Source organism: Nothoprocta perdicaria, unplaced genomic scaffold (genome assembly GCF_003342845.1).
Source record: "Nothoprocta perdicaria isolate Ctin4 unplaced genomic scaffold, notPer1 scaffold_298, whole genome shotgun sequence".
NCBI lineage: Eukaryota > Metazoa > Chordata > Aves > Tinamiformes > Tinamidae > Nothoprocta > Nothoprocta perdicaria.
The window spans coordinates 528,115-553,872 of NW_020455530.1; the positions used below are offsets into that span (position 1 = coordinate 528,115).

General features: G+C 35.8%; 1 protein-coding gene across 6 annotated transcripts in view; it reads left to right on the top strand.

The window, feature by feature from the left end:
* The window catches only part of GRIA4 (glutamate ionotropic receptor AMPA type subunit 4), a 219,435-nt gene that overhangs the window by 116,725 nt on the left and 76,952 nt on the right, over positions 1-25,758 (top strand). For all 6 annotated transcript variants that reach the window (XM_026041877.1, XM_026041873.1, XM_026041878.1 and 3 more), the window contains exon 4: positions 13,750-13,934. In XM_026041877.1, the coding sequence (XP_025897662.1) occupies positions 13,750-13,934 (185 nt within the window). The remainder of the gene's footprint in view (positions 1-13,749; positions 13,935-25,758) is intronic.

The following is a 25,758-nucleotide window of genomic DNA, read 5'->3' on the forward strand; positions in this document are numbered from 1 at the left end:
TATGCCTCAAGTATTGATTGTGGCCCACTGACCTTTTTGGAATGATGTTTTGGCCCTCAGGTTGAAAAGACTGAATATTGCTATATTATACTGAATAATGCTATATTATGCAAACTGGAAAATTTAAATGTAGATTGTATCTTTTAAAGAAAAAAAAAGGATAAATTTAAGTTAATTTACAGTGTTTAAGATGTTCTATTGCAAAATAATCTTGTCAACCGCACTGAAAAGGGCAGTGTAAGGAGAAGCTGAAACAGATGAATAATAGTAGTGGGCAGTATTTTTTTTCATGGTATTTTTTGAGCTATAACCACAGAGATGGCTGTTCCAAGCAGCAGTTTGCAAGAAAATTCAAGATAAATTAAATAATCTTGTATAGATAGATGGATTACTGTCTCTCACAACTTTTTTTTCAGGAATAGATTTTAATTTCCAAATCCAGCAATAGAAACCTTTATAACATTGGGGAAAGTGGTATTTTTCTTGTTTATCACCAGTACAACTGAAATGAGACTGTACTTTGCAATTTCATTTCAATTCAGACTTTACAACATTAAATGCCAAACATCCACATATATGCTCTAAGAATTTTGAAGCATTTTATAGCATTTTCACAGTTACTTGGTTACTTCTTTTGTACAAGGAAAGTTCATTCTCTTAGTTTTTGCATCTTCCTTATGTTTTTACAGCCAGTTCCCACATCTGCAGCAGCTTTTAGAGATATTCTTTTACAAAATGCTTTACCACAGGGGAAAGATTACAATAAAAGCTTCCCACCTCTCTATTGACTGTTCTTCTTAACATGCTGCAAAGTAATTCTTTCTGTCTTTCTCTGCCTCAGYGAATACTTTAGTGCTGTTGACACCGTTGAGCAGCTCCAGATGGAGAGATCAAGATAAAATCCAACTAGGATGCTGCTGATCCCAGTGATCAGAGCACTGTGGACCAGGGGCATCAGGTGGCTGCTGTGGAGTCCAGGGCTTTCCAGGAAAGGATAGAGGGAGAGTCTTGTGACTTCTGTTCTGTGGTAACAGTTATGCAGGCATCGAGTCTTGCCTGCTATTACCTTTAGTAGAGATGAACTAGACTGAAATATTCAGGAAAYATCCTTTGTTTTTATATGTTGTTTGACCATTTCTGAAAACTCTCATTTTTCTTTTAGCCAGACCTATGCAGGAAAACTCAGTTATGTTCATTTAGACTTCAGATGTCACCACAGCTCACTTTCCTGTGGATAAACAGCTGTTTAGGGCGAAAAAAAACCCCTCAATTCTAAAGTGATCAAAGTTGTTAAAACCATTTATTTTCAAAATTGACAAAGCAAGATGAAATGTCACTTAATTTTTATGGCRCTTAATTTTTATGGAGCGGTTATTAGCTAGTCACTGTTTTCATTTTCAAGTATTAATACCAAGGAGAGTTAAAACTTGCCAGAGTCCAGATCAACATATATTTAAAAGGAGAAACTTGCCAGGATTATATTATAATTTTCTATCCTGGCCTCTTTTCAGATGCACCAATCACCACTTCTAACGTCCACATCCTTTTTCCTGTTATCTTCGCATTGTATCTTGCCCATTTCCATGGTTCCCATGAATTGTCACTTCCTACAGCTGAAATTTAATTTGGATCATTGAATATATTTATTCTACCAAAGCTTTGAACATGAGTTTATGATTACTTCTTGGAATATAGCTTGCCTCAATGGGACATAATAAATTAGTCTAATCATATGGTGAGTACTTCATCCTGTGTTTGTTCCAGCTAGGAACTGAAATTGTCTCTGTAATTGTATGCAAATCCCTTCACCAGAATAATCAAAGCTATGTGTAGCTGCCCATCCTCCRTAAGAGAAGTAGAAAAGTAACCTAACTTTTAATTCTACTTAAATGAAAAACTCTCACTTTATATAAAAATACAAAATAGAATAATTTAAATCATGTGTGTGTAATAAATAGATCCTTTGCTAATAGTGTAGTCTGCATAATGCCTGTTAGCATGCCAATTAGCTCTACTAGTTTAAATATATAGAATACTAAATAATATTAATTGTATTGAACTTGCAGAATAATATTGGGATTTTTCATTTTAAACATGCATATCACTTCACAATATTTGTTCTTAAGAAAGAATTCTATGTACTGATTATTTCTGATTTTAATCTATCAAAATCTAAACAGCAGGGGCAGAAGACAAGTTTACAGAATTTAAGACTTTTTACAATTTGCCCTTCATTGCATTAAATTTAAGAATCCAGACAAAAGTCATGCTAAACTTTGCCATTACAAGACCTGTCACAGACATTTTTGAGATCAACTGCTAGAAGATATATATTTACATAATTTACTTTGAATTAATCAGTTTATTGATCTTATTCAGGCTGAAAAACTTGATTTCATAAATTGTGTGTTGTTCTGATTTTTTTTTCTTTTTGTCTCATTGTATCATTGCTAGCACATCTGCAACAATCCTGGCATCACAAAAGGCTCCCATACTTCTTTAACTATGCTTCTTTTCTTCATTAGCATTTTATAACCTGCAGTCTAACAATGTGAATGGGAAGTAAATCTATCCTTCAGAAACTCACCCAACCTTGATCAAAAGTATATTAGGATATARAGAATCTGACACAAATCTTGTGCAATCCATATTGTGGTTAAATACATTCCTCTGTGTTAATAATTTGCATTTTAACCTAATAAAAGGAATTCTCATGTACATATGCAATTCCTGAATTTGAGATCAAATACTAAAGAGTTTGTTTTGTTTTGYTTTAAACAGAGTACCTTGCACTAAAATTAAGGATGTAATGTAAAGAATTTAAAGAAAAGTAAGAATGTCTATCCTTACCACTGGTATATAGCCTTATTCTAAAGCAATTTAAAATCTGAACATGGGATTTATTGATACTAATTTAGATATACAGAAGTTAAACTCTAAGTTTGAGATAATCATTCCATACTCCTCTCATAGTCACAAAGAGAAGCCAGTACTCCAAGGAGAATTTGTTCTCACCTGAAGATACATGAGACAGACAATAAGACATTACATGACTTGTCTTCCAAATGTTCCTTTTTCCTKCCACGGCCTGTAAAAGCAGGCTGGAGACATAGGCAGCTTTCAGAGGAGATAAATCCTGCTGCAGGTTTTTTACTCCAAGACATATGGGCCTCAAACCAATTGCTTTTCTGAACTCTGTCAAATATTTTAGCATTAATTTTTCAAAAGTAGACACTGAAAAGAGATCTAATTATGTAGTCTAGAATGCTGTATGAAGATCATACTGCTCTTTCCTTCCTCTTCTTATTCAAATATCTGAACATTACACTAGCTGTCCAAGTAACACAGGAAAGATGGTTCTCTGCATGTTTAACTGCAAAAGCAATATTTGTGGCAACATGCAAATAAGGAAAACTTTTTAAATGTCTCTTGCACATCAATTGTTTTTGGAGAATAGGGAGAAGATATTAAAAGGGACTGAAATGTTCATTTTCCTCCTTTACAAATTCTATTACTTCTTTGCATACTGTATTGCACAACCTCATGCAAAGTATGTTTGTGTATATATGTATATATGTATGTACATGTGCATATAATGTATATATATGGGTGTGTTTGTAATCTTGTAATATTTCCAAGAGCATTTTAAAATATATTCTCAAAATCTTTTTGTTTTTCTTGTGTGAGTCATGATTTACTTGGAAATAATGTTTGCTTGTCTTTTAACTGAAGTGCCTGGGAGGTGCAAGTAAAAGTCACCATATAAAATCTTTGCTCTAATTGTTGTTCCAATTCATGAAAAACGAACCAAGTCTTAAATCTGGTCTGCATCAGAATATGAGATTACTTTTAGGAACTGGACAAAAACATTMATTATTAGGTTTATCTCCAATTTGATAGTTCTTTTGTTTTCTTTYAATCATTGTTAATGAATAATGTTAATTGTTAGACCATAGAATTATGGTTTATATGTCAATTTAGAAGAAATAGCATGATAAAATTATTTCAGTTGTAAGGTGACCATGCTTAAAGCTTCTCACATACATGTTATACCTTTTTGAAAAAGTTAAAATACATGAGAATGTAAATTTCAATGTGATCTCAACATTTAACTGAAAATTTCAATCRGAAATAATGTACTTAGGAGCTACAGACACAAATTATAGAAAGAGGGTATACAAATCAACTGGTGCATAGCCACCAATAAATAAGGACATGGCCACGTTTGCATGGAGGTAGTATTAACATTGTCTGTCTCTCAAAATGAACACTACTCAGTTTGAGTGGCCCTTGTTTCAGCCTGAAGATTGTTGCAATTTTCTTACATGTGTCTATTAGAAATGGCACTGCATTTATGCCAATGGCCAGAGATTGTCAGATATTTTATATTAAAAGACAGTTTTCTAATAAATGCTTATAGAAAGGAGACAGAAGTTCCGCCATCAAGATCCTCATTTAGTATCCACCGTCACTTCTTTCCTTGGGCACAGCCTGTCTTGTGGATGGACAAAGGCAGGAGCTTTGTAACAAAAAATGCTTTGTAAGAAAAAATAGTGTGTGACATGTAATTAAAGATAGTGTCATGGTACATTAATTAGAATACTTTACTATAGGCTAATTCTAAAATATAATAGCTCCTGAGTCTTTTAGCTTGCAGTCTTAGTATTCTTTAACATAGTCCTTTGGAATGTTCTTTGCACAAAGATCTGAATACACAGTGGTATAGCATTTTGATTGYAAAAACAAAATCCTACTAAATTCAGACTAGAGAACCAAATTATTGGGATATTAACAACTTTTGAAAAAAAAGGAAAGCTGTACATGAGAAAGACATTGTTGGGGACAGATGTTTTATTAGTATCAGCATTACAGTCCATTAGATTTTAGTGAAATAAAGAATTTTGCCTTTAAAGTTTTGTACAAAAGACATAAATTCAAGCCACAAATTATAAATGCAAGGAATATTAAGGACTAAACTGGGTATTTTGTGAAATAAGTAACAATAATAATAAAAACAACAACAAMAACAATAAAGCTAATAAGCTSAGTATTTAAACACAGAATCTTTTCTTTACTTCCAAAATAAGCTTTTTGTTTTGTATTTGCTCACCTTTWATAAAATGTTGATACATATTGCAATAGTCTGTGTAGATTAATATTTTTGTAAATACTGTAATTATTTTCTGTAAATACTGTAATTATATACATATTCTGACTTAGCATTCTCATAAGCTTTGCAAGAGCCAAGGACTTGTCACCCGAACCAATTTTAGCCAAGTCCTTTGGCACAGCTAAAGAATAAACAGATAAAAGCAAAATAATATATATAAAATGGTAACAACATAAATAAATGTGATTTTGGCATGCATATGTAAGTATACTTACTTGTAGTCTGCTTGTTGTAAGAAAGGTTACTTGACTTTCATCTTATGGTGTTGAACTGAAGGCATTTACTGAAGTGGGAAAGGAAATGGTATCTGAGAAGCAGCAAAGAGCAGAAGGCAAACAACTAGAAAGCCTTCAAAAAGCTGGGAGTCTTCTGCAGTCCCTCTCAAGTTTCCACTCATCCTTTATCTCCTGATATTTTGATGCAATTCCTTGATGGTCTATTTCATATGAAGGTTACAGACTGAAATACAAAGAAGTGTGAAAATCTCGCTGCAGAGTGGTTATAACTTAAATGGGAACTAACATCACCTGAATCTTTGATCATGAATTTCCGCTGCAGGATAAGCCAAAACGCCTTCCATATGCTCACTGAAAGCAAGCGTTATTGCTCCACTGAAAGCCTGTTTTTTTTTTTTTAATGCTTGTGGCTGCAATTTATGGTCAGCATTTTCCTTTAGCTGTATGTCCCTCTCAGGAGAAATGGATTATTAAATATGACATGTGCAGCAGTTGTACGTGCACAAATCTCTGCCAGGCTGAGGGAGATCAGACAGAAAGTCTGGMCATAGACCACTAGCAGAGCTTATTTCAGATATGTATCATATACCCAAGACATTATTCAAGGTTGTGAAACAAACAGTTGTGAAGCTTAGGGTGCTACCTCRAATCATATGGATGGTGTCATACATTTTGAACTCTGTGCAGTGAAATAACTATTGTGGAGATGGATAAACTGGACCCACTAGTTACCCAGTTTTGTTTCAGACTCATCTTTAAAAGTATATGTAGAATTATTCTGATMATCGATAGTACGGATGACAACTCACAACCTACATTATAATATGTCTATTTGAAAGCATATGGAACTTAGAAAGCTAAGTAAATGCAAATATGCTTTCCTTCAAGAACAAATCACACTATATGAAGCAAATTTCCTTTTATTACAAAGTAACAGATTTTATCAACCTTTGAAAAATAGTTATCTCCTTTTAGTATCATTTCTTACATAGCTAGCCTGAAGTTTTGTTAAATGACTTAACGAAATTTGGTCTTGATGAAATTGCTGCATGATAAATAAAATACTTGCCACACATTCAGACTCAGAAAGAAGTAAACAAGCTTCACTGTGAAATAAGGATGTATTGAGTAGTGATCCATTCTGGTTGCAGCTTTTGCCATTATCATTGTTAATGACATGGATGAAGAAATATAGAATACATTTGTTAAACTTGCAGATGAAAAAAACCTGAAAGGATTGTGTATTCTTTGGAGTACATTTTTTTTTAACTATATCACATTTTGAGCAGTTTAGGAAAAATGTGGATCAATTACAACATATCCAGAGGAAAACAAGGAAGATTGTCAGAATACAGACTAAAACATATTCCACAAGGGAAACCTTGAAACCTGAAAGAATCATTGTTTCAGCATGTGAAGAGTACASAGAAAAGAAATAAGACAGTCTTCTCTTATGTAAAAGATTGCTTTAAAGAAGAAGGAAACAAATTTTTCTCCAGGTCTACTAGAGAGAGGACAAGAATGAGTGGGTTTAAATTGTGCCAGGGGACATGTAGGTTAGACTTTAGAAAACATCTTCTAATGATAAGGATAATTAAGCAAGGAATGTATTACCCAGGAAGTTACAGATTCCTCTCTAGTGGTGTTAAGAACAAAGAAAGATAGCTATCTAGAATGAGTTAAATAAAATTTATGTTTTAAGGATGGAGATGATTCTGTGAACTAGGACAGAGAACAGCACAGAAAACTCCAGTAGTTCTAWCTCTCAGTCTGTCGTCTAAATTGACTGCTTAGTATGAACTTTCTGTTGAATGTTCAGGCTCATTCCAAGTCCAGAAAAAAATCAGGCAAGTGAACAAGTTAKCCTCTGTCAAAGGTTCTGCAGTTGATTTTCTAAATCTTACCAATTTGTCTGAATTGGAAGCTGTATACTGATCAGAAATTTGAAACAAAACAATATACTCATAAAATATCAGTCATGAAGAGAATAACTMAGATACTCACATTTGGGCAGTGATGCTCATAGTCATTGGGTGGATGTTCATAATCATTGCGTGAATATATCACTCTGTATATATCTTACATGGTTTTCGTCACTATAATATCTATATCTGGATTCACCTAGCCATACTTGGCTACCTGAACAGCAGGTGTTTTGGCTAAGCCTGATAATCTAGGCTCTTTCTGTAGTTGGAGTGAGAGAGAAAAGCAMCTCTGAGATAATCTAAGACTAAAAAAGACTTTTTTTTTATAGGTTATCTGTCTCATTTCAAAGCATGAATATCTTAGACATCTACATTAMGGACAGCTGAATGTCAAGTGTATTGGCTTATCCATACCAAATGATTTGATCATTTATTCCCCAATTCTTCCAAGTGTTGGATTTATAACAAATGCATTTCTTCCACAAATCTTAGTACAAATTCCAGTAGAATAAAGTAGCTTTCATAAAGTAGCTCTAATATTTCAGTCTTTCTGGTTGTAGAGATCTAGACTCACAGAGCCAGTCTTCAGAGGGTTGTCATTTTCTGTTGTAAAATTGTATGGACCAGAAAGGAAGGAAATAAATTTGTTTTCTAGTAATGTGCTATATTATATCCAACTTTGGACAATATTTATGTAAATAAGTGATAATTTTTACTGCTGGGGCCATATCAAAATTATATTGCATGTGCTTTTTATATTAACCTGTCCACCTGTGGCAGTCTACAATGCCAGTTTGCTAGCCAGAATAAAATAAGGTAATAATAAGTAAATATTGAATCATGCAATCTTAATAGTAAGTTAATTCCTGCACAATCATACCAAAATTTGAGTTGTTACAGAGTCTGCTGGTATATGGAGAAAGCAGCCACTTTGATAGTAGTTTCTTTGCAAAACTATTTGAAATTATTTCACGCTCTTGCAGTGTTGGATAAAAAGGTTTTCCATAATGAAAAAGTTACTGTAAGCTTTTGGAATTTTAACTGTAACAGAAGAGAGGAGAGCAGAGAAGAGGATAAGGATAAGAAGAGGATAAGGAGAGCAGAGAAGAGGAAAGAGAAGAAGTGAAATTGACAGAGGAAGGGGAAGGGGTGGGACAAAGGGAAAAGTCAATCATGTGCATCCAGCAGAAAAATAAGTCAGGAAAATGCTCTTCTAATCTCCTTAGTTTATTCTGAACACACTAAGGAGATTTAGATATCAGATTTTACTTTCCATTTAAATGGAAATAAATAAAATTAAGCTATTCACTGCTGAAATGAAATTTGAAGACAGAAAGCCTAGCTGGTACAAGAAAAGGTAAATAAAAAGACGAAAGGAATCATTAAACTTTAAAATCAAAAAGATCGCTCATTATTTCAGCCACTTGCTGTATTTCTGTGTATGTGTGTGTGTGTGTGTGTGCACATGCACACACCAACCATGATTTAGATTAGCTGGCAATGTTGCAGTGCCTTAGGAAGTGTCCTGAAATCCTAAACTTTTTGACTTAAATTTTCTTAAATAACAAAATTAAATAAATTTTCTTAAATAATAAATTTTCTTAAATAAATTTTCTTAAATAACAAAATTATCCAAATGCTGTACACACTTTAACCTTCAGAAGACAAATCTAAATCTCCTAAAGAACCATCAATTTTCTCTCTAAAAAAAAAATGGAATGCCAGGTACATACATGGCATTGTGTCTCTGTAGCTGCTACATCTTGTAATGGAAAAAAAAGTCTTTGCAGACTTCTCCTACCTCAAGTTTTGGTTCCATAGTATTGAAGTGGAATAACTATTACTAATCACTAAACAGTTGCCAATAATACCTGCATTTGAGCAGTGACCCCCAAAAAAAAATGTTGGCAGACATTTTATTCCATGAACTTTGTGGAAAATTCYACCTTACAATCTTACAAAAAAGAAAATCCATTCTCACATGTAGCATTCTTTCATTTCATAAGGACTTTATGTTTTCAGGCAATTATATGGGTATTCATAGAATCATAGACTCTTTAAGGTTGGAAGGGACCTTTAGAGATCATCTAGTCCAACCCCCCTGCACACATAGGGTCACCTAGAGCACATGGCACAGATTTGTATCCAAGCAGGTTTGGAAGATCTCCAGAGATGGAGACTCTACARCCTCTCTTGGCAGCCTGTTCCAGTGCTCTGTCACCCTCACTGTCAAGAATTTTTTTCCTTAAGTTCCTGCGGAACTTTTGGTGCTTCAGTTTGTGGTTGTTTCCTCTTCTCCTATCACTGGGCACCACTGAAAAGAGGCTGACCCATCTTCCTCCCTYCCTCCCTCCCTCCCTTGAGGTATTTATACACACTGATCAGGTCYYCCCTCAGCCTTCTCTTTTCCAGGCTGAACAGGCCCAGCTCTCTCAGCCTTTCCTCACAGGACAAATGTTCCAGGCCCCTGATCATCCTCGTAGCCCTGCGCTGGACTCTCTCCAGCAGCTCCACATCCCTCTTGTCCTGGGGAGCCCAGAACTGGACGCAGTACTCCAGATGTGGCCTCACCAAGGCTGTGTATAGGGGGAYGATCACYTCCCGCGACCTGCTGGAGACGCTCTTCTTAATGCACCCCAGGATCCTGTTGGCCTTCTTGGCCATGCGGGCACTGCCGCCTCATGGTTAACTTGTTGTCCACCATGATGTCCAGGTTCCTTTTTACAGAGCTGCTCTCCATAAGGTCAGTCCCCAGCCTGTACTGGTGTGTGGGGTTATTCCTCCCCAAGTGCAGGACCCTGTACTTTCCTTTGTTGAACTTCATGAGGTTTCTCCCTGCCTAGTCGTCCAGTCTGTCCAGGTCCCTCTGGATGGCAGCAGAGCCCTCGGGGCTATCAGCTACTCCTCCCAGTTTGGTATCATCAGCAAACTTGCCGAGACCGCACTCTGTCACTTCATCCAGGTCATTGATGAGTAAATTAAACAGGACTGGACTCTAGGGGGGACCTTTGGAGGACACTGCTAAATACAGCCTTCCAACTGGACTCTGTGCTGCTGATCACCACCCTCTGAGCTACAAGACAGTACAAGACAGTACAAGACAGTATTATGTCTTGTTCATAGATTTGCTAGTAAAAAAAAAAAAATCCTGAAAGAATTAGCAGTTCATTGACAGATCACCAGGATTTAAACCAGTTATGTGGGGGCCCAGTACTCCATATTTTCTGATGAATCTTTAAAGGTGAATGAGTGYGAAGCACCGGTCAAGTTGTGTCTGGGATTCTTTTGGATGCTGGTGCTTAGTTGCACTAACTCAGGAGATGATCATTTACCAAGTTTAAGAATGTGTTAGAGTTAGGCAGTTCTACACATATGACAGACACTAGAAATGCTAATCAATTAATACCAGGTAATCTGCAGTAATAACCAGGAAAAACATATATAGTGAACTAGTAATAGAATACACATACCAGAGCCTTGTGGCTAAGCCATGATTGCATGGTGCAATGATTGTTGCATGGTGCAAAAATATGGACCACCCCTGCCATATAGTTCAGAACTCTTCATTAAAGTCAAATAATAAAATCATATTTTGAAAATTAAAAAACATATGGATTGTGTACTTCAGCTGGTGCAATTGAACCTGATAAGATTTTTAGCTTGCTTTATGCAACAAGTAATATTTCACAATAAATGAGATGGAATGTATTCCTATCATGAAATCTCCACAAAGTGCATTATCTTGCCCTAATAGGCTGTTGAGTCTCCATTCCTGGAGATATACCAAACACAACTGGATAGGGTCCTGAGCAACCTACTAGAGCTGATCCTATGTGAGAAAGGCAGCTGGACTAGGTGATCTCCAGAAATGCTTTGCTACATAGCTAGTCTGTGATTCCTCTCTGTAGCAGAGTAACTGAGGATAAAAAGGCAAGTTGCATCCAAAATTAAATTGCCTGAAAATTAGATGACAACTGTTAAGATTCACCTTTGCTGTGTTGACTTGGGCAAACATCTTTTTGAAGTTTGAGAGTTTTGTTTAAATGRAACCACTCTGCTCCCTTTCCCTGTTGACAGATTTACCTAATGCTAGTCTCAGGGCTGTTTTCTTTTCAGTACAATGTAGAACTCATTCCTCATAGCTGCAACCAATTATTTTAGACAAATGTGCATACTCCTTAGCATGTCGTGAGTTTTATATCAACTGAACCTGTGAATGCTCTTAATTATTCRACTTACGCTCCGCCATTCTCAGTCTATGGTATTAAATATTGGTCCTACACACTGAGTRCATGGATATAGGGAGAGATTCTGAACTCTGCATTAAGGAAGATCTCCTCTGATGGAGATGTTGCACCATATCCAGTTGACTACATTTTAGCTGTATTATACTATATGTGAAAGACATCTTAACATAAAAATACATACTGGCAAGAAGTATGAAACACCTAAGTGTATAGAAGTGTGAAAGCAGATGCTAATGAAATATTAGCATCTAGTTTAACTTAGATCAAGTTAAACTTTGATCCAAGGTAGAAGAAAAGCTTTTCTGTACGTCTGTCTGATACTTGTCGTGCTTTATGCTGGATAGATTCCTGGTTTGATCAAAACACATCTTAATAAAACTGTCCAAACTAAATAAGAAAGGAATTAGGAGATGTCAAATGCTGTTTCAAACATCATTCATTCAGAATCAAAGAAAATGTTAATTTGTGTCAGGAAGGTGAATTAAGTAAATGTTGTCTGTCTTTGTAGCAAAGATCAAGTCAAAGTTACAGTGTAAATGAAGCAGGAACATGTATAACACCAGAGTAGTTTTAATGTACATTGGTATATGGCGATGAATAGGAAATTAAACAAGAAATACAATATTTGGGAAAGAATCTAGTCATGATTTGCAGAGATAATTGCAGGCAAAAAGGAGAGTGAATATAGCAACAGGAAAGGCAGAATAATTATGCAGCAATTAACAGGAAAGCTGTATGGTTCTTTGAAAAATAAATAATAGACATCAGGTTAAAAATGTATGCTGAGTACAGAAATGTTTTAATASTCTATACAGCAAGTATTTCAGTTCATTTCCTATGATAAAAAGCTGTTTCATAAAATGAATATCTCATTTATAGGATAAAATATATTATGCATTTTACATATTCTTTATAAATGTTTATATCCTCATTTTACACRTCATTTGAATTTGAGAAAAAAAAAATGTTCATTTCAGAGCATTTTAGTACCATAATGGTAAGGAGAAACAGATTTTAAGTTTACAATAAAAGGACTGCATAGTTAGTCGGAGTTAAAAACTATTTGCAATTGAGTTTGTTTCTGATGTATCCTCTAGTCATCGCATTCCAAGGAAATGATCGTCTGTTTTTATGTCTTTGGAGGCAAATCCTCTTCTTTTGTGGTTTTTGTTTTATTTTATTTTGTTTTGTATTATTTCAGGTCTTTTTTTTCAGGTCCATTTTATTTGTTATCAACAGCACACTCAAAAATACTTTCAGTTCCTGAAATGTAACTTGCACGTGTTCCTCTTGCATTTTATGGGGAGTGCTTTCCATGTCGAACCTGCTGTCCCACCATGAGATATCCAAGCACATGACAGCTAGATATCACAACTCAGTGTGGGATCCTCCTAAATGGAGGAAGGAGCCACCAATGCAAMTCCATATCATTACAGGATGGCTTTAAAGAGATGGTATCTTTAATTTAAAAATAAAACAAAAAGTTCAGGTAGTTAACAAATAATAAATCAAGATACCATGGGGAGAAGAAGGATCATCTCATGCCCTTCATTATCTGACTTCTAGTTACTTTGCATATGTTAATTAAAACTGTATAGGATCTCTGAACTAAGTTAATATAATTTTTATTTATCTTTAATTTCTGTTCATCYATACTGATGTATCTGTATAATGTTGTATAAAGAAAAAGATAAAAATTCGTGAAGAAAACTAATTAAAAGCTGCTTTGATTAAKTGTTATTGAAAAAAATGTAAAGCATCTGAAGGGCTAACATACTATTTTTCTAAGATATAAATATCTGTAGTGAATGAGTTGACTCAGATTTTTTTTGCTGTGTCATGAGAAATGACTTGAGTATAGAAACCTCTGCTTCCTGTGGACAGAAGCAAAATCAATCTGGAAGACAACTGGTTGACTGGAGTTTATATCTGTAATTCATGTGTGGATTATATATAATGATAACTATTTTTCCAAGCAATATGATAAGAACAGTTGTAATTTTCATTAATTAAAATCGTGTGCACTGATCATGGCTGGTGACACAGGTAAGGCAAGAAACTGTCTCTTATTCCTCTTTCTGCAATAGCAAGTATTAAGAGACATCATATTGATTAAGAACAATAAAATGCAATGATTGCATTACTATGTCTATTGTATCCTTTTTTTTTAGGTTATTCAATACTTCAAGCCATTATGGAGAAAGCGGGACAAAATAGCTGGCAAGTCAGTGCCATTTGTGTGGAGAATTTTAATGATGCCAGCTACAGGCGACTTTTAGAAGACCTGGACCGAAGACAAGAAAAGAAATTTGTAATAGACTGTGAAATAGAGAGGCTTCAGAATCTTTTAGAACAGGTAATACCTGCTTTTAATGTCACTGTAAACACATTACCAAATCTCCAAGAAAGCTAGCGTGGTGCATGACTTCTTGATAGAAATGAGATTGCCTGTTTTTTTCTTTGCTTTATTTCATTTTATTTTGATGTTCACTTGCACTATTYACTGATAATGCTCCCATGGTACCAGTCCTCACGTTGGCACTGCTGRCCACTCCAGTCCGTCTGGTCCTTGGGCAGAGGCTCCCAGCCCTCAGATATAGCCCCATGTTGTAAGACTCCTGTGCATGATAAACCTGCCCTCAGGGTTTACAGGCTAGCAGAGCATCCCAGATATGCTCCATTAGCAAGATACCCTCAGCCTGTACCTTTATGGGGAAAGGCTCTGTTTTCTCTTAGAGGAAAAAAAAATCTGCTTATTTGGGTCCAGGATTACTTTCTATTGTCCAAATAGCACAGACCACATATTGCTAGCCATAAAATGTTCTAAAATTATTATTGCACATATTTCAACTGAGAGTTATATTACCATATGAAAATATTTATGAATCTGAAGAATAATAAAATAAAGACGCTATTGAACTGGGAAGGAAGGTCAGATTTTCCATCAGTTATTAATGGAAGCCTCCTATTATGTTAAGACAAAGCTTGGGCCAAACTGACCTGCTTGCACTAGCTAGTTTTGATACTAGTACTGCATTTTGTGCAAAACGGATGAAAAATAATGCTTATTTGATGTGGAGAATGCATCAGCATATAGTGTGTGTGAGCTCTTCGTTAAATGCTGGAAAAAAATAGTGGTTTGAAARGAGCATTTTGTTAAGGGATAGTAAAATAAGTGAGGGTTTGGGATTTTATCTGCCTTTTGCATGGTGCCATATATTATGTTTAAGTGCCCCATTCAGTACCTACAGTTGCTGCAAACGAACCACAGGGAATGAATGCCATCTAGTGGAAGCAAGTCCTCTTCCAGGCACTATCAAACTTCTSTTTGTTGAAGTATTAGCAATTTTGAAAACTTTTATTGCAGAAACATTCGTGATGCATCTGCTGTTAAAGTCATGGAAACATAAAATGTCATTTTTGATACCAARTTACATAAAATGATACTTTATAGAAATACATACATCAACTTTTCTTTTACTGTCTGGAGAAGGAAACTGAGCATTAACTGAGCTAATTTAATAAGGATTATTTCTATGGCTGTTACCAAGAGAAAAATAGATAGGCTACATTTCTGTATATATCCATTTGGCCATTTTTTTTTTAAATTATGAAAGCAATTTTGTTTTATATGCTTTCCATTGCATATAATGAAATCCTCCTGCAGTTCAGCCTGTGTATGGAACATTCATTTGGTGTCATTTTAAAATATATTTAGGAAAATATTTTTTCTCTCARTTCTGTATATAGGCAAGTGTTGGTTTTTTTTTTTTCCAAACACATGTTAACTGTAGAATATAAAAATACACTCCATTCCCATAGGTCTTAAGTAGAGCCATCTTTATGAGACACAAAAAGAACTCATTCATTACATGTTTTGATCACACTGATCTTAGCTGAATATTTTATTTGCTTCCAGGAATTGCTACACATTCCCTTTTCAGATTGGCATCTGCATAGTCAGTTTCTTTTCAGAATAACCTGAACTTTTTACTCAGATCCTGAACAGCCAAATTTAATATTGATCTCCAAGGCATAAGCTTTTGACTTTCTCTGGATTAATACAGGTCTGGATTTTGCTCACCTAAAATAGGCACATAACATTATCAATACAGTTCATAAAACTGCARTGCCTACTCTCAAATAGTGAAGACTGTTTGAGTTTGGTTGCAGGAAAGCCCCAAAAACTGACTGAAGCTTGTCTCYCCCTTAACTGGAAAGAGAGTCTAGGGTAGGAGCTAGACCTAACTTACAACATAGCTGTATCTGAGCTACTCATGCAGGTGCTTTCAGGAAGTGATTCATTTGAATTCCATCTAATTGTCAATGGGATGAATTTTACTCAGGAGATGAACTCTTCCATGATTTGTATTTGTTTCAGTGTGCATTCACACTGAAGTGTAAAACTTACATATTTCAGAATGTTTCTGTAATTTGTCTGGATCATTTGAGTTCTGTTCTTCTCCTTCATCATCCCCAGAACTCCTCTCTATCCTCCTGTTCAAAGAAAGAATGAAATTATCACCAGATTAGACAAAATCAGAGCCTCAGAAGAGGCTCGTCTTTGCTCATCAGTGAGAAGGTCCCTCTTTTCCTCAACCAGCTCACTTGTAAGAAGGCCTGGGATGCTGTGCTAAGCTACTCATTTGGGATCCAAAATAAAAGCACTCTCCCTGTAGAGATCAAGTGTGGCTTTATGGTGAGCTCTCAGAAATGTTCAGAGATAAAAACTATCTGCCAAAAATGGGAGCAAGGCAAGAATGTACCAATGTAGAAAATACAAAATAACTGTCATTTAAAAAATGCCAACTAAGTCAAATTATTTTTGATTCTGCGGGGGGCTTCAATAACCTGCAGCTGCAGGTTATGGTGGCTTCGCAAATGGACTGAAAACTGGAGAGCTCTTCCCTGCACACACAGCTTCAGTGGCTCTAATTAACTCAACTTCTTTTCTGCCTAGTTCTTCCTTAATTGAGAACCCAAGTTGTGACTATACTGTAATACTTTGCAATGTACAAGTAAATGTTCTGTAGAACATTTAGGATAAGTAATTAAATTTCAGTAATGAGACCATAACTCAAAGTACTTTGCCCTTAAGTCTCTACTACTGAAGGGAGAGAAACTGGCTTGTGGTTTTCTTCTCTTCTCAGTGATGACTACCCATGTACACATTCATRTTCCTCATGATGTGGACCTCAAGCAGACAAGACTGGAAACCTTTTCACTAGCCTTGTCTAGAGGGTGAGCTCATGTCCCGCTCCTAGGCCCATGTTTGGTGTCCATGTATCTCACCCGATTCATTCTGTGTCCTATCTTCTTCCAAMTGCCAAGGTGGGAAAAGCAACACCTACTGGTTTTTTATCTTCTTGTGCAGCTTTARTCTTACCATTTTCTATTTGTATTGTGTCTTCTGCAGATGTATTTGCCCCAGCCACAAGTATTTATTATCCCATTTCCTTGAATAGTTCACTACTTTCTTGGTGGAAAAAAAGTTCAGATCTTACCTCTCAAGGCTATGCCAAAGCTCATAAGATGATGATGATTTTCTCAGTAGAGCCAGGTTCTCCTGCTTTGGTCATGTACCCCATCACAACAGTCTCTAGTAGAGTCTGTCAGTATTTGGGAGTGACTGGAAAATTAATGCTCAGTTTCTGTATTAGTGCCAGTTGGCACAGCTAAAGCTCAGAGTCTTGTTCAAATACATCACTGGAGAAAGGCAGCATTTTCTGCAGGGTCACAAGAGTTATTGCTTCAATTCATCAGTGTCGTCAGTTTATGTAAGTCAGCAGATCTCCACCCACTCTTGAGAATCTGTTTCAACCTAAGCACAACAGGATAATTTWAAATCATTTTCATGTTTTATTCTCAGGATGGTGAAACAGCTCCCTACTTCTTTAATATCCTGCAACAGYTGTGATGAGGGTGACTTTTTAGTCACCTGAGTGAAACTCTTCCTTTATGTCAGACCTCATTATCCTGCTACCCCAGTCTGTGAAAGAGACTATAAAAATCAAGATTCCCACTTGTTTTTTGTTTACTTGCTTGAATCTGTTCTACTAATATCAATGAAATACCATGCAGCTTAGAAGGAAGACCTTTAAATTCTCAACCATCTAATTCTTTCTCTAGTACAAACTGAAGAATTATCAATACTTGACAGTTAATGTTAGTGAAAATGCAGAAGTTTTTACATGATCTTAAGCCTTTCCCCAACCCAAAAAAGAAAATGCCTTCTTTATGCTAGCATCAAGATCTGTAGTCACTGCAAGCATCATCATATGAGTTGCTCATTTTTACTGTCATCTAGATCATTGACTTCCACCTTTGCAGTTTTGTACTCCGGTCTCCTCATAAAAATTCTATGTAGTCTAGAAAGAAAGCTCATACAATGGGAATTTACCAACCACATACTTTACCTTCTGCTAGATGTTYCCAATCTTTTTAATATTCAGATGACAACCATTATGCATGAAAGCATTTACATTAACCCCCTTTTTAATATATTCTTTTCCAAAAATAAAAGGATTTCATTTCCATCTGTTGCCATGGTTCAGAAAAACTATAAAGAGCATTGGTACCAATGGCATTGCACTATTCATATAAGCAAGAATATCAGAAGAGGAGCATAATAAATAAGCAGGTGTTACCTGACCCTTCCACCTTTTCAGTTTGTATATGATAAGATTTATAGCATCCATGAAACRCTATTTTGAAGGTGCAGACAGCTTTCTCAATTGTTGCTCTTCTTTCACATAGTAAAAGGCATGTTCTAACTCTTGACTAAAAGTGCTCATGCATCTTTAGCAATTCAGTAATCAAAAATATGCTAGGCAAATACRTCAGATAAAGTGATATGGCTGAATTTAATATCTTCCTGCTTATGATACCTATTTTCATATTTCTTTCTAAGATGGGTCTGGGAGGAGATATCTTCTTGCAGTGGGAATGTCTAGGCAAAAGTGATCATTTGCATATGGCACTATGAGAATCAACCTTGTGTGTTTTACTCACTTTACACTGAGGATTTTTCTTCTTTTCTTACTTGTCTTTACATATCATTTTTCAACCTGCATTCTAAAGTATGTATTTGTGACTAATTTACTAAYGAAGGAAAGTCAGGTCAAACTAAGGATAAAGGGTGCATCTAATAAATACATAAAAAATAATTATTTTAATCTTGCTGAAGATTACTCAGTTACAGATTCACAGAATCACAGAATATTTAAGGTTGGAAGGGACCTCTACAGATCATCTAGTCCAACCTTCCTGCTCAAGCAGGCACACCTACMGCATGTGGCACAGGGTGGCATCCAGGCGGGTTTTGAAGACCTCCAGAGTAGAAATTACTAAATTTTTATTTTGAAAATATTATTAGAGAAATTTATTAGAGTTTTTAGCCTCAGCAAATAAAACAAAAACTAACTTCTATTTTCATTAATATTTGTCCATTGGTTGATTTTTATGAATTTTGTATCAATCGAATAATAATTATTTCAATATAAAGCCACATATAGCAAAACTAAGAAGTGAGAGCTAATAATGCCTACATTTTTGGGGGGATTTTTTTTTTCCCTTAAACTATCACTGCACATATTTAAGAAAAATGTCCTATCACTCTCTTCTAAGATTTACTTGCATTTAATCACATGGCTTAATTTAACTCAAGTGTTGTARTATACATGTCACATATTTCATTATTTCTTCCTTCTTTCATTATTTATTAACTTCAACAAGAGTGAAATATAGTAAAATAATGAAATTATGGTCAGATTTGGACAGTAACATAGAAAATTTGTTTTAAAGATTTCAGTCAAATCTCGTTTAATGATAGCATTTGGTCTTTTACCTCTTTAGACACTAATTTTATTAGCGTATACTATTACTAGAGAATAATATTACTGCTAATAACAGTATAAAGAGGTATATTCCCATTTATTCAGTCATAACTGTTCTCACTGCTATTACTTATACTTTGTGCAGTGCTCAAAATGTGTTAAGATACACAGGAAAGTCAATGTTCCAGATGGATTTTACAATTAAGTAGAAAAARTGTGATAACAGAATTGTTTAGATAATGATGGATAGTCTTGTTAACTACAAATATCTGTGTAACTGTTGGCCTCTCRTTGAGTTTTATTTTTGTTGTTAATCTATATCCAAAAAAAAAAAAAAAAGTTATGAAAGGAATCTTTCAAAAGCAGAAAATGTTGAAGTTGAATATTGCCTGTTATGGTGCTCCATTTATTTTTCTGCCAAAACTCTCATTGGCAGTACACGTTAAGTCTGACCCTTATAGCTCTGTGATTATTTTTAGGTAGATTTAGAACCAAGTTTTAAAATTTAGACTGTGAAGTACTGACATGAACAGATCTATTTCACCAAACAGAAATAAAATCTACACACAGAGAATAATATAATATTTGATGTTAGAAAAGGGCTCTGGAGGTCATCTAGACCACTCCTTACTCAAAGTAGGGTAAGCTTTGATGAGGCTACTCMAAACCAGATGAACTTTGAACAACTTCAAGGATGGAGGTCCTTCTGAATGGCAGCAGGGTCTTCAGTTGTATCAGCCAGTACTCCCRTTTTTGTATGCCATGGAAGCTTCCTGAAGATGTTCTGTCCTAGGATCCAAGTCCACAGTGGAGATCTAGTGAGGTATCARCCTATGGGGTGTTCTGGGAACAGGAGGTGTTTCCCAGTTGAGGCGAAGAAATTGAGGAATGGTAAATAGGAAACAAATTCATCATCTCCTACAGTATWCATAAACCATCAATGAGAGATTCTACTGTTACTATCACTCATTTTTGATAATCCTCTTGGCTGGATTTTAATTAGGTTTTGAGATTAACTATGCCTGTGCTTCTGCATAATGTTTATTTAGACCTTAATGGAAAGCTCAGTGAAGTAATCTGAAAAGCACAGGCTAACTGTAATTGAATTTACTCAGGACTTTTTTGTTTACTTCTTTTCTAAGGATAATTCTGTTTTTCTTAATTTCTGTTTTCACAGACTTTTTCATGTGCAGTAATATTTAAAATGTGTGTGCTTCTGTGTCTGTGTACACACACATATACATAGCTTGTGTATACAAACATGTATAACTCTTCCAGAAAAATGATGTTCAGAGCTGCAGCACTCCATGCAACAGCCTTCGAAGCTGCCCACTATGAGCAGCAGYATCTTCTGAGTTTTGCAGAGTGTCTTTTGCTATCAAGGGCCATCGGAGGTAGCCTGGCATCATGTCCTTCAGCTCTAGCAATGCCCTGGATCAGCACAGTCATTTCAATTGTGAGGTGAAATGCTGCACAGGTGCACAAGAGCTGCTCCTGTGCAGCATCTGGCATGTAATTAATGGTTCAATTTAGAGCAACTGAATTTACACAAAATAATAAAAAAAATGTTCATCATATTTAGTAATATTACCAATTAAACAAGGGAAATAAAATCACTTGACAAAGTAAAATTACAAGACAGCATAGTCTAATTAATAACATCTAGCTATAGTTATTAACAAACATAGCAAGGAAGAAGAAGCCTAGTGTCTTAGACTCTGCTTATAGCTGTCTAACTGGTTTTCAATATGTTTGAGTAATCCTGATCCTCCGCTTCCCCAGGCTTAAAGAGTTCTGAGAGATGTCGTTAAAAAGTACCATGGAAGAGACAGCTAGGACTGGACACCAAATCTTTCTGATGAGTARGATAGAACAGGCTGTCATTGCCAGGACTGCTTATTAGTAATAGCAAAATGAACATGAATAAATGTGTGAGTGAAGGGAAAAAATATAAAAGCTGACATATTTCACTTCTTGCTCTCCTTGTAATATTTGACACTGTAGTGCTAAGCCTGATAAAGCAATGATYGACTGGTGAAATTTATATTAATTCTCCAAATTGATCAAGTTGTAAATTTAGCTGTTTTTTTTTAAAGAAAAAATAATTCATTATTTATTTTCTCCTTATTTTCCAGTGTGTATTTGCTAACTGAAACTAACATTTGGCACTTTATAAGTGATATTTAGATCATTGACATAAAAAAGAGAATAATAATAATAATAATAAATTCAAAACTACTACTTATAGAAAGGTAGAATTAATGAGACACACATGAATTAAACAAAATATCCTCCATAATCTCCTCTGTTGTCCTTCTTTTCATCAACACAGCAGCACATGGGTGCAAAAAATCACTAAAGTGGCACAGAGAARTGTTTATCAAGAAATCTGCATTGCTTTTACTTGTAATTTAGTTGCATAATTAGGATTTCTTTACCCCTTGAGCCTGAAGCTGCATGAATTTACTTGACTGCTGGAGWCTTTCAGCATTTCCAATTTTCCTGCATAGTCCATTGATTTGTCTGAACAAAGCATAGGCTTCCTTCTGCTCATACAGGACCACAGAAGCAAGTCGTYGGCCAAATGTTTTTGCTGTTCGGGCTGTTAGCAGCGTCACTAGACTTACACTGCCCCAGGACCAAAGTAGCAGTTCTCTGTGCATCTCTTCTTAAACCCAGAGGACTTCGGAGATTCATAAAATGACCTTTCCTTATCATTTCTCTCTTCCTCTCTTTTGCTTTTGCTTGGGGTCTACACAGTTGCTTCTGGAAGACATTGTAATGTGAATGTAAATTGGTAGCTCTTTTCCTGGAGGGAGCTGACTGACACCACCACCCGCAGCGACATGTTTACCCTGCAGAGAGTCAGGAGGGGCTCCTCTGCAAATGCTGATTTTCTGTGGAGCAGCTGGGATTTCACATGCAGTAATAATAATRCCATGCTGTACGATAATACAAAAACGTTTTGTCACTGCACCACACCACTAATGAAGTTTGGACTCAAGAAATTGTCTATTTCTGTTATCAAAGGAACAGTGGAAGCACTGGAAGGCCAAAGATGAATGCAAATGATTTGGGGGAGTTTTAAAGTGACCTTCATTTTACGTCTTTCCACTCGCTCCACACCTGTTTTTTCCCTAAAAGCCTAAATATAACCATTCYATTGCTGAGTGAGCAGCTGAGTGAGCATTTCTGAGGATTAGGCTTTGAATTCAAACAGTTTCAGAAGCAGAAGAAAGCACCCAGCCCTGCTCAGTGTGATGGTCATGACAACATGCACCGATGGTYTTTGAGCCACTTTTCCGTGTGTTTTCTACTCCAAACAGCACACTGGCAATGCCAGCTGATAGTGTCGATGTTTTACTGCACTTGATGCTCCTTTCTCCGTTGCTCGGCCATGTATGAGGACCCCTTGCTGGCTCTGTGCCTTCCCTTTACAATGCAGAAAGAAATACATCTATTTGTAAGGAGCACATTTCTTTGTTGATTTCTTTAGCTTGCCCTCTGGTGATCTTAGGCTGTTAAAAGTCCATTCCTTTCCCAAAAACAGTCCCCTTTTCCAACCACTAGCCACTCAAATTAAGCTTTTTTCTCAATGACTTTTTTATGGCTTTRTAAAAGATTTATTCTTGCTTTAGACATTGTATAAAATCTCATTTCAATTGTGGTTTGTATCATCACTATTTCTGCCACAATAATTCARTTAAATTCTCAATCTCTGTCTTTAAGAGATCTCCACATTTTTTACATTGTATTACACAGACCTGATTTTATTGCATGTGTTCTTTTTCTTTAGGCAATGGATTGCAACACAATACCAAAGAAGAAAAGCCTTGTAAAAATCCCATTGGTAATGCACAGCTATCACCTTTTGAAGGGATTTAATTGAAAATAAGTCCTTTTCACTCCAGCAGTACTGACCTCCATATTCTGGAGATTATAACGAGGGACATTTCATGCTACAGAAGTTTAGTATTCTTCTGAAATGAGTTATATTTAATATCCATTTCATAGTAGTAAAGAATAGAGGTTGACTCGTGGCCTGTTTCTCTGTTCCATTGTTATATTGCTGATATAAGTCAGGAAATGACTCCATCAAAATTGGTGGTCTTGCCACTTCTGGCAAAATACGAGGATTAAAGCAGATACTGGTGGCTCTTTTCCTTTTTGACATGAGGATAGTTTCTGAATTTCCTGGGCCAAGATATTGTTCAGCTAATATAAAGWGCAGTTTTGTATGATGCTGAAATCCAAAAGTTGCGTTATGTAAAAACATAGGTTTGATTCAGATCTCACTAGTACTGTTTTTACCACACTTCCAAGTCAGCGGCATAATTATAATTACTTTTGATTAACACGGTAAACACTGAAATCAGACTTAATTGCAGTATAACAGACCAACAATTAAAATATCAACGGTTCTATGATTCAGTGAAAAAAATCTCCCAATATACTGTTTTATCTGGTTTCTTTTGCATAAATACATTTAACAGTTTATTAATGGAGTACGTATATTGGCTCTAAGTTTCTGTTCTTTGTTGCATTCATTCAGAATACAAAGAAAATAGTGAATGTTCATTGCGGGGTACAATCTCTCTTCTATGTATTCGTACGAATGGAGGAAGAACATTCAAAAACTGCTGCAGAAATGGGAATATTTTTACAATAGAGCCTAATACCAGTTTTTAAAATCTCTTTCATAAAGATTTTTCTGCATATTTATAAACACTCATGTACACAATAAGGTTAAGAAAATTCTGCACTAGGTTCTCAAACAAACTTTACAGCCTTTTGGCAGTTTGTTTGCTTCTGTGCTGCTGCATTTACTGAAATGAAACACTTACTAATGTTGAGAGTTCTGACTAATGCATTCAGTGAATCTTGTTGTCTTTTGTGTGAAGGATAATTTTAGCAAACTGTATTTTCTTACTCATTCTTCTTTAGCATATTTTATTTAATATTTTTTTTTGGATTTACAAATGAGAATATAAAAGAAGTCCCATTCTAGGTACTAAGTATTGTCAATTTAGAAAAAAACTGCAGTCCCAATCTCTGCTACCCTATTCCTTTCCCAAACAAGTCACAAATTCAGTTTAACCTTTCCAACTCTCCATGAGGAGGCTGAGGTCATTTTAAACTCTCACTGGCACAGAAGGCAGATGTGATATATCCTTGTGTGGTGTTTAAGGAGAAGTCAGAACTAGAGTCCMGGAAAACAATAAAACTACATGAATTGGAAAAATAGAAAGTATGTCCCACTTGATCTTGTCGGCCCCATGAATGCTCAGGGCATGGTTAAGAGAGCAGGTCTTCAGGCACAAAGAGTGCCTCCACATAGCTTTTTAGTTTGAGTCAGGAAAGTGCTTTGAGAGCAAATCCCCTGATTCTGGGCACTTACTGTGCTGTGCTTCACATCAAGGCCAAACTCAAAATGTTGTGTGCTTTTTTCCTCTGGGAGGATGATGAACAGGAAGATGTGCCTAGAAGCACACCTGAGCACACCTCCAGCTCCAAGTGAACATGCTAGATCTAGTGGAAAACAAAATCCTGTCATGTGCTTGCTATGGATATGAGCACCCACACTTGCTGTACAAATCCTGCCCTACTGCAGAGGCTACTTGCTAATGTAGACATTAAATGATGGGCCTCTTTTTCCTATCTCTGAACCATGACTACTTTAGTCCKTTGGTTTTGGATTTAGAAGCTCACAAGAAAATAACTAGAATTTTAAGGTGTCCCCTGCTGAAGAATTTCTGAAGAAAAGGCTTTCTGGAACAATGTCTTGTACTTATTTGCCAAAATCTCAGGCCTGCTTTTCCGTTCCAAAATAGGCAGTCTGGATTTTTTGTCTCACCTCTGTGCTCTGTCCTAGAGGAATGATATTCATTCCTTCCTCACCAGTATCCCGTTTAGTTTATCATTCAGGGTAATGTCTGTTATTATCCATGCTGTGCAGCTGAGGCTTCATCTTGGTTATAGGCTGTAGTCAGTGCTGTCGGATAAAGAACAGTTTGATTTCCAGACTGAGGAGTCGTCAGGAACTCCTTTCCTTGATCTAAAGGTCTTGATTCTTTGCCRCTATGATCTCACTGTAGAGGGGCAAAGAAAGGTGGTTCCTTAGGGATGAAGGATTCATATCCTATTTATAGATCATAATCTGCACCTTTAAGTATGCAACAGAGAAAAATGCCAGCATGTATATTTTGGATATGCAAGTGTATGAGATGCTTATAGAAAGATGCTTCACTAAAATGCTTTTTTTCTTTTTCTTGAAATAATAAGTAATTCCTGGTTTGTAAATTCTATGTGATCAGTAATCATAAACAGGTATAGATTCAAAAACAG